We start from the raw sequence: 12,317 nt of genomic DNA on the forward strand, positions 1-12,317 counted from the left end.
ATCTGATCCTGGCACTGCCTGAGTGGAACCCTTCAATGGCTCCTTGTTCTTCTCAGGATAAAGTCCAAACTCTGATATGGTTCAAAGGTCCTTCATGATCTGTCCCTCCCCACCCCACTGGCCTCGGCTTTTGGCCCCTCGCTCAGTCCCCCACCCTGCCACCTCACTTGCTGCCCCATTTCTTTCCACCTGGCCAATGCCTCTTTATCTGACCTTATTTCATCTCACCTTAGACTTCACTAGCTCTGGGATGCCTTTCCTGCCTGATCTTCCCAAGACCATAGTGGGGACCTTCCCACAGGCTCTCCATCCCCGCCCCCTTCATTTATGGAATCATAGCAATTACCACAACGCAGGGTAATCACCTATTCAGTCTTCCCAACTAGATTGTAGCTGCCCAAGATCACAAGTTTTAGATATTTTTTTTTTTTTTTGTATTCTCTGCATTGAGCGAGGACTCAACAAATGTCCCTTGAATGAATGAATGAATGAATGATGAATGGATGAATGAAAGTATGTGGCTGTGTCAGGGAACACACAGTGATCATACTTTACAAACATCAGCTCTGTTAAGTGACTATGTACCAAGGAACCTGAAAACAAAGCAAGTGATATTCAGACAATCTGGAAAAATTGAGGCCATATGGCAACCTCAGACATAAAATTCCACTGAACTGAAAAGAGCCCTCTCAAGAAGCTCCTGCTTTATAAAAACAGAAAGAGGACCAAGAAATATGGGATTTGAATTGGGAAGAAAGGAAAAATGTGGAGAAAGTATTAATCACCTGAGGAGCGAATTCCCTTTTCATTTTTTTTTAATGTTTATTTATTTATTTCTTTAAAAAAAATTTTTTTTCAACCTTTATTTATTTTTGGGACAGAGAGAGACAGAGCATGAACGGGGGAGGGGCAGAGAGAGAGGGAGACACAGAATCGGAAACAGGCTCCAGGCTCTGAGCCATCAGCCCAGAGCCCGACGCGGGGCTCGAACTCCCTGACCGTGAGATCGTGACCTGGCTGAAGTCGGACGCTTAACTGACTGCGCCACCCAGGCGCCCCTATGTTTATTTATTTTGAGAGCGAGCGAGCGAGCAGGGGGAGGGGTGGAGAGAGAGGGAGAGAGAGAGAATCCCAAGCAGGGTCCATGCTGTCAGTGCACAGCCCAATGCAGGGCTGAATCTCATGAACCCTGAGATCATGACCTGAGCCAAAATCAAGAGTCAGACCAACTGAGCTACTCAGGCACCCTGAGAATTCCTTTTTAAATGGGAAAAGATACATTTTCTTCTATTTTCCTTTTGACCACAGATTGAGAGACGGCCAAAGTAACAGAAAAATAAATCATGTGTTAATCCCAGTCTTGACTGGCCTCCTGAAGAGGGTGAATCGTCCCAGTGAAAGCACCTCTTATTTTCTGCTGGGGGTGGGAGTACTCGTTGAGAGGCGCTAAATCACTCGATGTTAGTTAGTTAGTTGGCTAGTTAGTTAGAGGCCGGGGTTGGGGGAGGTAGGAGGGGCGGGAGGACATGGAACAAGTGGAGGAAACTGGAGCCTGCCCTGAGGCTGAGCTCTGAAACGGGGTGCATGGGGAAGAACCCTCACCAAGCCCCAGGCACAAGGGACCTGGAACCCCAACATGCCCAGCGGAAGCTTATGAACTTGTGTGCTTGTGACTACACATCTCTTCAAAACCTTTACTAACTTCTTCTTCCTCAGTAACACTTTTAGCACAAATGGGCTCTGGGGAACTCAGCGGGGTGGACAGTGCTGGGTACTGTTGGCACAGGGACAGGACAGAGCCATTCCATAGAGGCGTCTACATTATATTTACAAACCCAGAGAATGTTCTGAAAGATGTATGTTGTGTAAAACGGCCACGTACGAAAGTGAGTCGCAGCGGGACTAGGTATTTGCCTGTGACATCCTTTTCTTATTAAGAAACTATTGGCTATTGTTGAAATGGTCCTCTGGGATTTCAGAAGACTTAGTCACCCGGTCTTGCTATGGGAACAGCATCAGGGACGAATCATCTCAGTCTTTCGGCCATTCATTCAGAAATCTCCCTTGAGCGTCTGCTATGTTGCAGGCTCGGTGCTAGACTCTGGAGGCAAAGCAGCCAATCAGCCCGAGCTGGTCTCCAGATGCAGCGCGGACTGACACGGAGCCTCCTGGATGCAAACCACAGCCCCAGAATCGGGAAATCTTACTGAATCCTGCTGAGTGTGTGCACCGCCACATCAGAGGGCTAACCCCGGGAACAGAGACCATTTGCAATTGTCGTGAATACGTTTATATTTAAATATGTCCTAGATAATAAAATAGAAAGCATGCTTCATCTGATGGGAGAGCAGGAACAAGCCTTTCTAACGTGTCACCCCAGTGCTGTGGATTTCAGGCAGGGACTCTCTGGGGCCGCTTCGTCTCCTCATCTTCTTCCCTAGCTGACCCGGGGCTGCACTTTCTTTGGTAAGATTCTGCGTCCGTGCCCTGGGCTGGGAACTCTCCTCATAGGGGTTGCTTGAGGGATGCTTCTCTTGAGATGGAAGTTAACCTGGAAGAAAGAAAGAAGCAACTAGGTGGGGAGAGGAGTCAGTTTTCCATTTCCTGGAATTCCAACTGGGGAAGAACCTGTTTGGACCTGGTTTGACCACACTTCCAGGTCCTGAGGGCAGGGCACTAGGGAGCATTAGCACAGCAGCGGGCCACAGCAGCACCACGGCATCCAGCCTGGCTAACGTTCCCAAGAGGAGGTACATAATCACTGGTGATGACATAGGGTATACCTGGATGAACTTAATATACATTTATTTTATAAGTATGAGAAGAAAATGACATCCACACTTCAAACAACAATTTCACTGATACTGTTGCTTAGGACCAGAGCTATGACGGATGGTTCCATAATAATCCCCTTCATGCCGATGTGTGAATCACAGGTGTTGTGCTCAGGCATGCCAATGAATACCTCACATCTTCAGATCTAAACCTGCTGCCGTAATTGCTTGAAAATATAGATAGTGGAGATGATACAGATTATTCATATGGATTCTTAAATTCCAAATTTCCATGTGCAGTGAACGTGTCCTTTCTGGCATAAGGCTGAAACCTGCCCTCTGTCTGTGGCCTGCAGATGTGAAGACGCTTCTGACTAAAAAGTGTAGGTCTGCGGACTGTGGAACCTTCCTAGGAGGAGGGAGTGGCACAGTGTTCTAACCACATTCCCCTGAGGGATCCCTGGCTTCCAGGCCTTGGAACAGTCTGAGCTGCTGAAGCCAGCTGGGAGTTGAAAAACATGCACGCAAGCTCTCCATGGGGTCATTTTCCGCCCCTTCCACAAAAATCCATAGCCAGCTTTTCTGCCAGTTCCCCAAAGTAGAGGAAATCAGAGCTAATTACATCATTACCATTTCTTATACAGTAATTCAGAGATCTAGGAAAAAGAGAGAGAAAGAGAGGGAGAGGGAGGGAGGGGAAGAGAGAGAGAGAGAGAGAGAGAGGGAGAGAGGGAGAGAGAGGGAGAGAGAGGGAGAAGGCAGCAAAATAAAGGAAGGGCAGGACAAGGAAAGGAGCTGCCCTCTGGCAGGCTGTGGGGAAAAGCAAAGAGGACACGGGACTCTGGGAGATGGTGTGAAAGAGGCTTCACTGTAACATGAAAACCCTCCAGTAAATAATCCTTTTTTCTTTTTTCTTCCCTTGGCCAGATGGATCTCTGTTTAGAAAAATGAAAAGAGAAAGTGGCTCTACCGTGATCAGCAAATGGATTCTTAGTTGTTTTCCCCTCTGGGTATCATGTCCAAAAGACAACTTTTTTTTTCCTTTCTGGGGTATATTTGACATAATGATGGGCTATCTTAATTTACTGAAAGGCTATATCACAAAGAAGTGACATCTTTTGAAGTAGATTACTTAAGAGGCTTCGCAGTCGTTTGCACCTGGCATTGAAGAGGGCTTGCCACGCAGGGCGGAATCCACCCGTGAGGATGCCTATCAGCCATTTGACTTTGGGGGAGAACGAGAAAAGGGCTGGAGGCTGGTGCGGGGAGAAAGCTGGCTGAGAAACTGGGGCCAGATAACAGGTTGCAGTGGGAGCTGCCTGATCTGTAAGTGGAAGTAGTTTATAAGGGGCATGAGCTAGGACTAGCAGGAGGAGAGGGGAAAGGGGGAACTATCTAGAAACTTCAGAGGACTCTTTAGAGGACATAAAGAACTCTCTACTTGGGTCCTCGTGTTAAAACCTGGGTTATGCACCCAGGTTGTGAGCTTAGCATGAGGTCCTTCAACACACTGGCTAAGATGGCAGCCCTGAAGGCCCCAGAGAGGTTCCAACGGGGGCTCCACTAGCTCACTGTGTGACTTTGGGCATGTTTCTTCTCTAAGTTTGTTTCCTTGGCCATAAAAGGGAAGACTTACGTGTCCCTGACAGGGATGTGAAGGTTAAATGAGATAGTTCTAGGAAAGCTCTCATATAGTGTCTCATACATAGGAACCATTCAGTAAATAGTACCTGTAACTATTGAGGACAACAAGCTACTTGACTGCAGAGTCAACAGAGAAAGGGGTGAGTGGGTCTGCTGGGCTCTAGGGTTGTACAGAGAAGGAACTGGACAGAGCAAGGAGGCCCCAGAGAAGAGCAGACCTGTGCGGAAACAAGGTCTGTAGGTGCTCATTAAATAGAACTGCCTCATTACCTCTTCCTTGCTTGAGAAATCTGAGAACTAGTGTCCATGACCTCTGAGCTTCTTCAGCTCTGGGATCTTAATCTAATATGACCAAAGCTGAAAAGGTCCAGGCAGTAGGTCAAAAACGTTCCTTGCTTCTCGTCCTACCTATAAAAGCCAGCTGTGGCCAGCTGAATACCGGGGAGTAGCTGGCTCTTTGGCCAAGGTGAGTGGAAAGCAAGACTGCTGGGCACACGGGACACCAGGAGGGGGCAGAGTGCCATCTGGTGGTAGTCCTAGTTGACGGCACAGAGCAGGCAATCCAAGGGAGTGGATCTGGGCAAGGTCTGTGGGATTATAAAGGAGCATTTGTTGAGCACTTTCCCTGTGGAAGTCACTGTACTAAATACTTTATGTGCACTTTCCCATTCCAACCTCTTATAAAGCAGGTGCTGTTCACACCAACTTACAGAGGAAGAAACTGAGGAAGAATGATTAGGTAATTTGTCCAAGGTCTCTGGACAGAAGATAGTACTTTTTAGAAGAAGACAGTGCTTTTCATCACTATGCTATGTGAAACAGAAGAAAGAGGAAAAGCCAAAGGAAGTGGGGAAGGACATAATAGGAGAATGACAGAAAAAAAATAAGCATATGAGAGCAATGAATTTTTTTTTAAGTGAAACAGGGAAGCTCAGCAGTGATTAGAACCATGCAATAGGCTGTTTGTGACTTTGTGTAAGTGATCTTTACAGTGCTCTGTGAACATCAGCCTAACTCACCAGTTTTGGTTCTCCAGGACCCACGGTCACGGTCACTGTCTCTGGGTCGAACCCCGGTGCTGTGGCAGTGACAGTGTAGGTACCTGGAAGCAGTAGCCGGAAGTAATCGCCATGGTCACCTAAAAGTTACAAGAATAGAACTCAGTCTGCTGATTAGAAATCTGCCATTTGGGGCCTTGAGAAGACAAATGATCTGAGGGTTTTAGCTGACCACAAGCTTGAATTTTTTTTAATAGCATGATGAAACTGGCTAAGATCTGAAAGAATCTTAGGCTATTTTATGTAATAAGAGCATGGGCTTCTCAGCTCATGGGAAGTAGAAGTTTCACTGTGCTCTGTACTGAGCACAGCAGTGTGTTTAATTCTAGACCCTGTATTTTAAAACAAACTCATGTCCAGCGAAGGGTCACTGGGAGATATGCTGAAAGATCTATGAATGTTTTGTGTGGTAAAGAAACTACATGAAACTTCTGTTTCAATGTTTGAAAAGCCACTGTGAAGAAATGACATCTACCTAAAAAAATAAGAATGAGAACTATGAGTTTAAACTGTAGGAGGAAGATTTTGCTAGAAAGAAGAAAAACTGCTGTGACAAACAGAGCTATTGTAAAAGACATGGATGCTTTGTGAAATCGTGAGCACTTAAACAGAGACTGAATGAGCATCCCTGAAACAGCTACACAGTTGTGCAGTGCACAGTCTGAACTGATGGCCATGGTCCTGCACTAATGAACAGGACGGCCCTGGGTTAGAAAGCCAGCCGTCGGTGGTGTTGTATGTATGTAATCTTATATTGAGTCAGAGGGCTGGACTAAATGACCACTGTAGGTCTGATTTGAGAATCCTATTTTTAATATTTCTTCCATCGCCTTCTAAAGGGGAAAATAAAATTCAAAAGAAAGCCTATTTTTCTATGGCAGGGATATACCATTTTGGCTAATGACTTTGTATCTCTTTAGAAACAATTGTGACCATGCCTTTAACATTTAAGTGTATAGCAATGCATAACTGAAATAGTAAATGCAATTAAGAATGAAACAGGGGCGCCTGGGTGGCTCAGTCAGTTAAGCTTCCAACTCTTGATTTTGGCTCAAGTCATGATGAGTTTGAGCCCCACATCAGGCTCCTTGCGGGGCTGCTTAAGATTCTCCCTCTCCCGGGGCGCCTGGGTGACTCAATTGGTTAAGCCTATGACTCTCAGTTTCGGCTCAAGTCATGATCTCATGGTTTCATGAGTTTCAGCCCCACGTCAGGCTCTGTGCTGACAGTGTGGAGACTGAGATTCTCTCTCTCCCTCTCTCTACCCCTCCCCCCACTCATGCTGTCTCTGTCTCAAAATAAATTAAAAAAAAACTTAAAAAATTAAAAAAGATTCTCCCTTTCCCTCTGCTTGTCCCCCCATCTCTCTCTTAAAAAAATAAAATAAAAAATAAGTTTAAAAAAGAATGAGACACACAATAAATAATAAGGCAGTATCTTCTCTGCCCCCTTTAAATGCCTGTAATTTCTTTTAAAATACTTTAGCAGAAGCAGTGAATTATCATCCATATTTTGGACAGTGTAAGTTACACCCCAGGGGCTGTCATTTTCTTAACTGGGAACTTACACCCAAGAATGGTTAGATAGCATGTATCATAAAGGCCCAATTCCAGATACAGCTATGACTAGGGCTTCGGCTATGTTTATTTGTAATCAATACCAGATGCTTTTCTAAATAGCATAATGAATATTGGCAATGAGTTTCTTCAGTAGTGAAATGAGTAATTTGTTAATTTAGCATAGTGAGTGTTAGAAGTGGGCTCTTATTGGTGGAATTAGCGGTATTCAATATATAGTGATTGGCTGGAATGTTTCAAAGACATTCCCTGCCTGTGCATGAATAGGGTATGAAAATCTAGCAAGCCCTGAAGTTCTGAGGGACGCCCAAGGTTTGATCCCTAAATGCAGGTCGAGCCACTGGTATGGAGGATTCTGGTTGCATTGGGGCTTGAACTCACAAACCATGAGATCATAACCTGGGCTGAAATCAAGAGTCGATGCTTAACTGGCTGAGCCACCCAGGTGCTCCCCTGTCCCTGTTTCTATCACCTTTCCTGTCCCTACCCCCAGTGTCCTTGACACCCCTGCTAGTCTCGCTGGTGTACAAACTGGCCTCCTGATATGCTGAAAAAAGGTGAGGACATGAAGGCTTCCCTCTCACTCCACCAAGCAGTGGCCACCTACCCGAAGTGACGTCATGGTTAATCCCACTAACAGAAATGACAGCCTCTGCAAGGTTATTATAATTCTCATCAAGCACCATTCCCTTGATGCCCTGGTGTACCTGTAGGAAAGTTTACAGGGCACAGTTAGGACCACAAAACAGGCATCCAGTGTTTGGGAGTCCTCAAAGCTTTCTCATACATTTTTGCCTTTGATCTTCACAAAGATTATGGTAACAGCCGCTTGATTAACTTGGTCTCTCTGTCTTCCTGTTCCCGACAATCTCTTCTCAACAGAGCAAGGTGACCCCTGAGAAAATCTAAGGCAAATCACAACACTAGCCTATTGTCTATCTCTATGGAACTGACTACTGTTGACACTTCATGTAAGTAAAATTATACAATAGTTGTCTTCTTGTGACTGTCTTATTTCTCTTTGCATGATGTCCTCAGAGTTCATTCATGTTGTGGCATGTCTCAGAATTCCCTTCTTTTTTAAGGCTGAAGAATATTCCATTTTATGTCCCTACCACATTTCATTGATCCATTCATCCATCAATGGACACTTGGGCTGCAACCTGGGTTGCTGTTACCTTTTAGCTATTGTGAATAATGCTGATATTAACAAAGATGTGCAAATATCTCTTTGAGATTCTGCTTTCAGTTCTTTTGGATATATGCTCAGAAGTGGGATTGCTGGATCATAGAGGCTATTCTATTAGTAATTTTTGAGGAACCACATACGGCTCTTCATAGTGGTTGCATCATTTCACAGTCCCAGCAACAACACACAGGGGTTCCAATTTTCCGCATCCTTGCCAACGCTTGCTATTGTCTGTCTTTTATTACAATTTTTTTTCTTATTTATAGAAGCCATCTGAATGAGTGTGAGGTGGTATCTCATTGTGTAATTGATCTGCATTTCCCTAACAACCGCTTGTTGGGGGCCTAGCACTTCCTGTTGTGCCCACATCAGGGAGCCCCTTCTCCCCTAGATAGCTGCATGATCCTCTCCCTCACCTCCTTTGTGTCCGTTTCAATTCATTTTCTCCATAAGGTTTTCTTCACTACATTTTGCATCTAACATGTTATGAAATTTACTTTATTATTTTGTTCATTGTCTATCTCTCCTAACTAAAACATAAGCTATATATGGGCAGGGAAATTTGTCTGCCCATAATCCCTAGCATACAGTACTGTTTCTGACAGATAACTGTGCTCAATAATGTTGAGTGAATAAAATGGCTCAGTAGAAGCAGCCCAGATGTACTGTACGGAGTCAAAGCAGAAGTCAGCACTGAGCCTCACAAAAACCCTTGCTACTATCAGAAAACACATCTCTTTCTGTAACTAGGAAAGTTAAAGAAAAGGATTTTACCTGTTCCAAGAATTGGATTAGGGCTTCCCGATTACCCAGCCATTCACGCTGTAATTCCTCTTGGCGGGGAAACTTGTCACAACTCAGTTCCAGTGTGATCTCAAAACAGTTGGTGTGGAGATAGTTAAAGTCTTGCATTCCTGAGGGAAAGAGAGCGGTAGCGGATCTGCAAAACCAAGATCCCACAAAAGCCCCACCTCAACTCTTTTTTCTTTTTTTAAATTTTTTTAATGTTTATTTATTTTTGAGAGAGAAAGAGCGTGAGTAGAGGAAGTCCAGAGGGAGAGAGGGAGACACAGAATCTGAAGCAAGCTTCAGGCTCTGAGCCGTTAGTACAGAGCCCAAGAAACATGGGGCTTGAACCTGCAAACTGCGAGATTATGGGGCTTGAACCTGCAAAATGCGAGCTGAAGTTGGACGCTTAACCAGCTGAGCCACCCAGGCGCTCCCCACCTCCACTGTTGTTAACCAAGATTTCTCCTCCACCACCACCACCCTACCCCTCTGTGACCTTCTATTCTACCTCTTGATCTCCATTTATTTTTCTCCTCCATAAAATCTTTCCCCAATTTCCCAGTTTTCTCTCTTCATAAATGCCCATTTTGTTATCACCATTCTCTCCTTTTCTCCATCTCAACGCTTAAATTCACTTCTTGACCTTCTTAGCATTTCCAAAGTCTGCTTTTAGTCATGCCTTGATATTAGACTGCACCTGTACTGATTCTGGGGGGACAGATCTTCTCTCTGGGTGATGATGTTCTTCAGACCCTGGAGCTTAGAGATGAGATAGATATCTTGTTTTCACAACCCTCCTCCTATCTGAGACTGCTGCACTAACCTGAGAGCAGTTAACTCAGGAAAACAGGCCCCTGAAAAAACAGAAGGCAGCTATAGTTCTCTTCCATCTAATGCTTGTCTGCGTCTATCTTCTACATTATTCAATTGAATCAATTATTTTTTTTAATATGTTCCTGATCATTAGAGTGGTGTTTATATCACAAATGTGTTTGGGTTAAAAACTATTCATTTAATCAACTTTTACCTGCTCTAAGTTAATGAACATAAGCAGCTGTTGTAGAAAGAATGGAGAAAGCTGAAGAACAACTGTGACCTCTTACATTGGATCTCTCTCTGCATCAGAATAATCTAGAAGGCTGTGTCCAGCCAAATACAGGTTTCTGGGCCTTAGGTATGGGGTGAGGTCCCCTAATCTGCAGTTCTAACAAGTTCCCAGCTGATGCCAATGACGCTGGTCCAGAGACCACACTATTGGAACAATCACTTTAATGAACTGAATAACCTTGGAATTGTATCAGCTTATTTTGGGGCAATGATTCTCAGTGGAAGCATGGGCCATGCTTTCTCAGATGATGGAAAAGGGGAGAAAAAAACAAGTACAATTTGGAAAAGTATATTTGAGATTTTAAACGGTGTGGGGGGCACCTATTGCTTTCTTAACGCAAACTAAAAAAAATAAAGTTCAACAACATCTTCTTACCTTGTGTTCAAGCAAGTTGTCAGCCACAAGAAGTCTACCACTTCCTGGTACATGGTGACTCCTTAACCTTCCTCCTTCCCACTTTCCATAGAACCAGCCATCAGTTCAACCCTTACCAGGGAGCTTTCTGTTATCTGGGCTCTGTCCAGGTCAGATTTGAAAGGATAGGAGAGACAGCTGCTAAAACATGATGCCTAAAAGAACCTGGCTTCCTGCTTCAGTCTCTTCCCTATCTTTATGGTCACTGTCTACCAAAGGTTCATAAACAGACTTCTTGCCTCTTGGTGATGGGGAAGGCCCAGAGAATGGAGAGAGAAGCCTCTTGCTCAAGGTTTCTGCTATGCTGTCAGTGGCCAATGTCCATGGCAAACTCCAGCTCACTAAGAGATGGGCAGACAGGGCACAGAGAGCATATATCACAGGAACTGTTGGCATCTAGGCCAGCTCCTCTGGTCATCTGCTGCTCTGTGAGGCATACCTCCATGCTACTTAGAAAAGACCCTAATAGGGGCGCCTGGGTGGCGCAGTCGGTTAAGCGTCCAACTTCAGCCAGGTCACGATCTCGTGGTCCGTGAGTTCGAGCCCCGCGTCAGGCTCTGGGCTGATGGCTCGGAACCTGGAGCCTGTTTCCGATTCTGTGTCTCCCTCTCTCTCTGCCCCTCCCCCATTCATGCTCTGTCTCTCTCTGTCCCAAAAATAAATAAACGTTGAAAAAAAAATTTTTTTTAAAGAAAAGACCCTAACATCTATAAGCCATGCATTTCCAATGCTTTATGTACATTGTTTTATTGAATTTTCACATCAAAATTATAATGCAAGTATTGTTATTCTTAAAGTACAGATGAGAAAAAGAGGCAGAGAGGTTAAGTAATTACCCTGAAGCCACATAACTGGTAAATGGGCAAGCTGGGATTCAACCCAATGTACCCTTACAGCCATACTCTTAACCACCTGACTACAGTATTTCCCTCCTATGCCCTAATCTATTATGTAAACCACAAGTTTTAAAGGACCACATAGTGGGACACCTGGGTGGCTCAGTTGGTTGAATGTCTGACTCTTCATTTCGGCTCAGGTCATGATCTCAAGGCTGTGGGATTGAGCTTCGAGTCAAGCCCTACATCCAGCCCTGCATTGGGCTCCATCCACTCTGAGCATGGAGTCTGCTTGGGACTCTCGCTCTCTCCCTCTGTGCTTCTCCCCTGCTCTCTCTCTCTCAAATAAAACAAATAAATAATAACAAAAAATAATAAAATAAGAATTAAAAACAAAAAATAATAAAGGACCACAAGGTATCCCTACCTTCATTTTAAAGAATCAGAACATGACATTAAATGCCAACTTAAGACTTCTCCATTGCTCAGATCTCTACTTGAATGCAAAATTCTATAGTATTCCTGTTGTTTCCCTGAGAAAAAGTGATAATTTAGGAGAGATGAGCCCTATTCCACCTCAACTTAAAGCACTGTTGTACCCAGGACTCTTCTTACCCTTGCTGAGAGAATACCAGGAGGCCCCATTGGTGATGCCGTCTGGGAAGTAATCCCCACAGTTCCATCCTTGGTGCATCCATCCATGTGCGTAGGAGTACACCTTGGCCAGCTGCGGGTAAAGCGGGTGGAGAACGACCTGAGTGCTCCCGACTCCTCGGCAATGCTCACACTTAGAAGTAGGGTGACACCATGAAGCCCCACCCTGTATAAATAACTCATTACTTGCTTTAGTGAAAGAAAATACCAGCAGGCATAGGGAGAAGGTGTGTGTGTGTGTGTGTGTGTGTGTGTGTGTGTGTGTGTGTGTGTG

General features: G+C 44.7%; 1 protein-coding gene across 1 annotated transcript in view; it reads right to left on the bottom strand.

Moving 5' to 3' along the window:
* Positions 1–1,914: 1,914 nt before the first annotated feature.
* CPN1 (carboxypeptidase N subunit 1) overlaps positions 1,915–12,317 on the bottom strand; it is a 23,472-nt gene continuing 13,069 nt past the window's right edge. Inside the window, exons 5-9 of the mRNA XM_040486142.1 lie at positions 12,005–12,116; positions 9,017–9,156; positions 7,661–7,760; positions 5,438–5,556; positions 1,915–2,551 (exon numbers count right to left, since the gene is read on the bottom strand). Of these exons, the coding sequence (XP_040342076.1) occupies positions 2,438–2,551; positions 5,438–5,556; positions 7,661–7,760; positions 9,017–9,156; positions 12,005–12,116 (585 nt within the window). The 3' untranslated portion in view covers positions 1,915–2,437. The remainder of the gene's footprint in view (positions 2,552–5,437; positions 5,557–7,660; positions 7,761–9,016; positions 9,157–12,004; positions 12,117–12,317) is intronic.

The sequence above is a fragment of the Herpailurus yagouaroundi genome, unplaced genomic scaffold (genome assembly GCF_014898765.1).
Source record: "Herpailurus yagouaroundi ecotype Mexico unplaced genomic scaffold, PumYag 163, whole genome shotgun sequence".
NCBI classification, from domain to species: domain Eukaryota; kingdom Metazoa; phylum Chordata; class Mammalia; order Carnivora; family Felidae; genus Herpailurus; species Herpailurus yagouaroundi.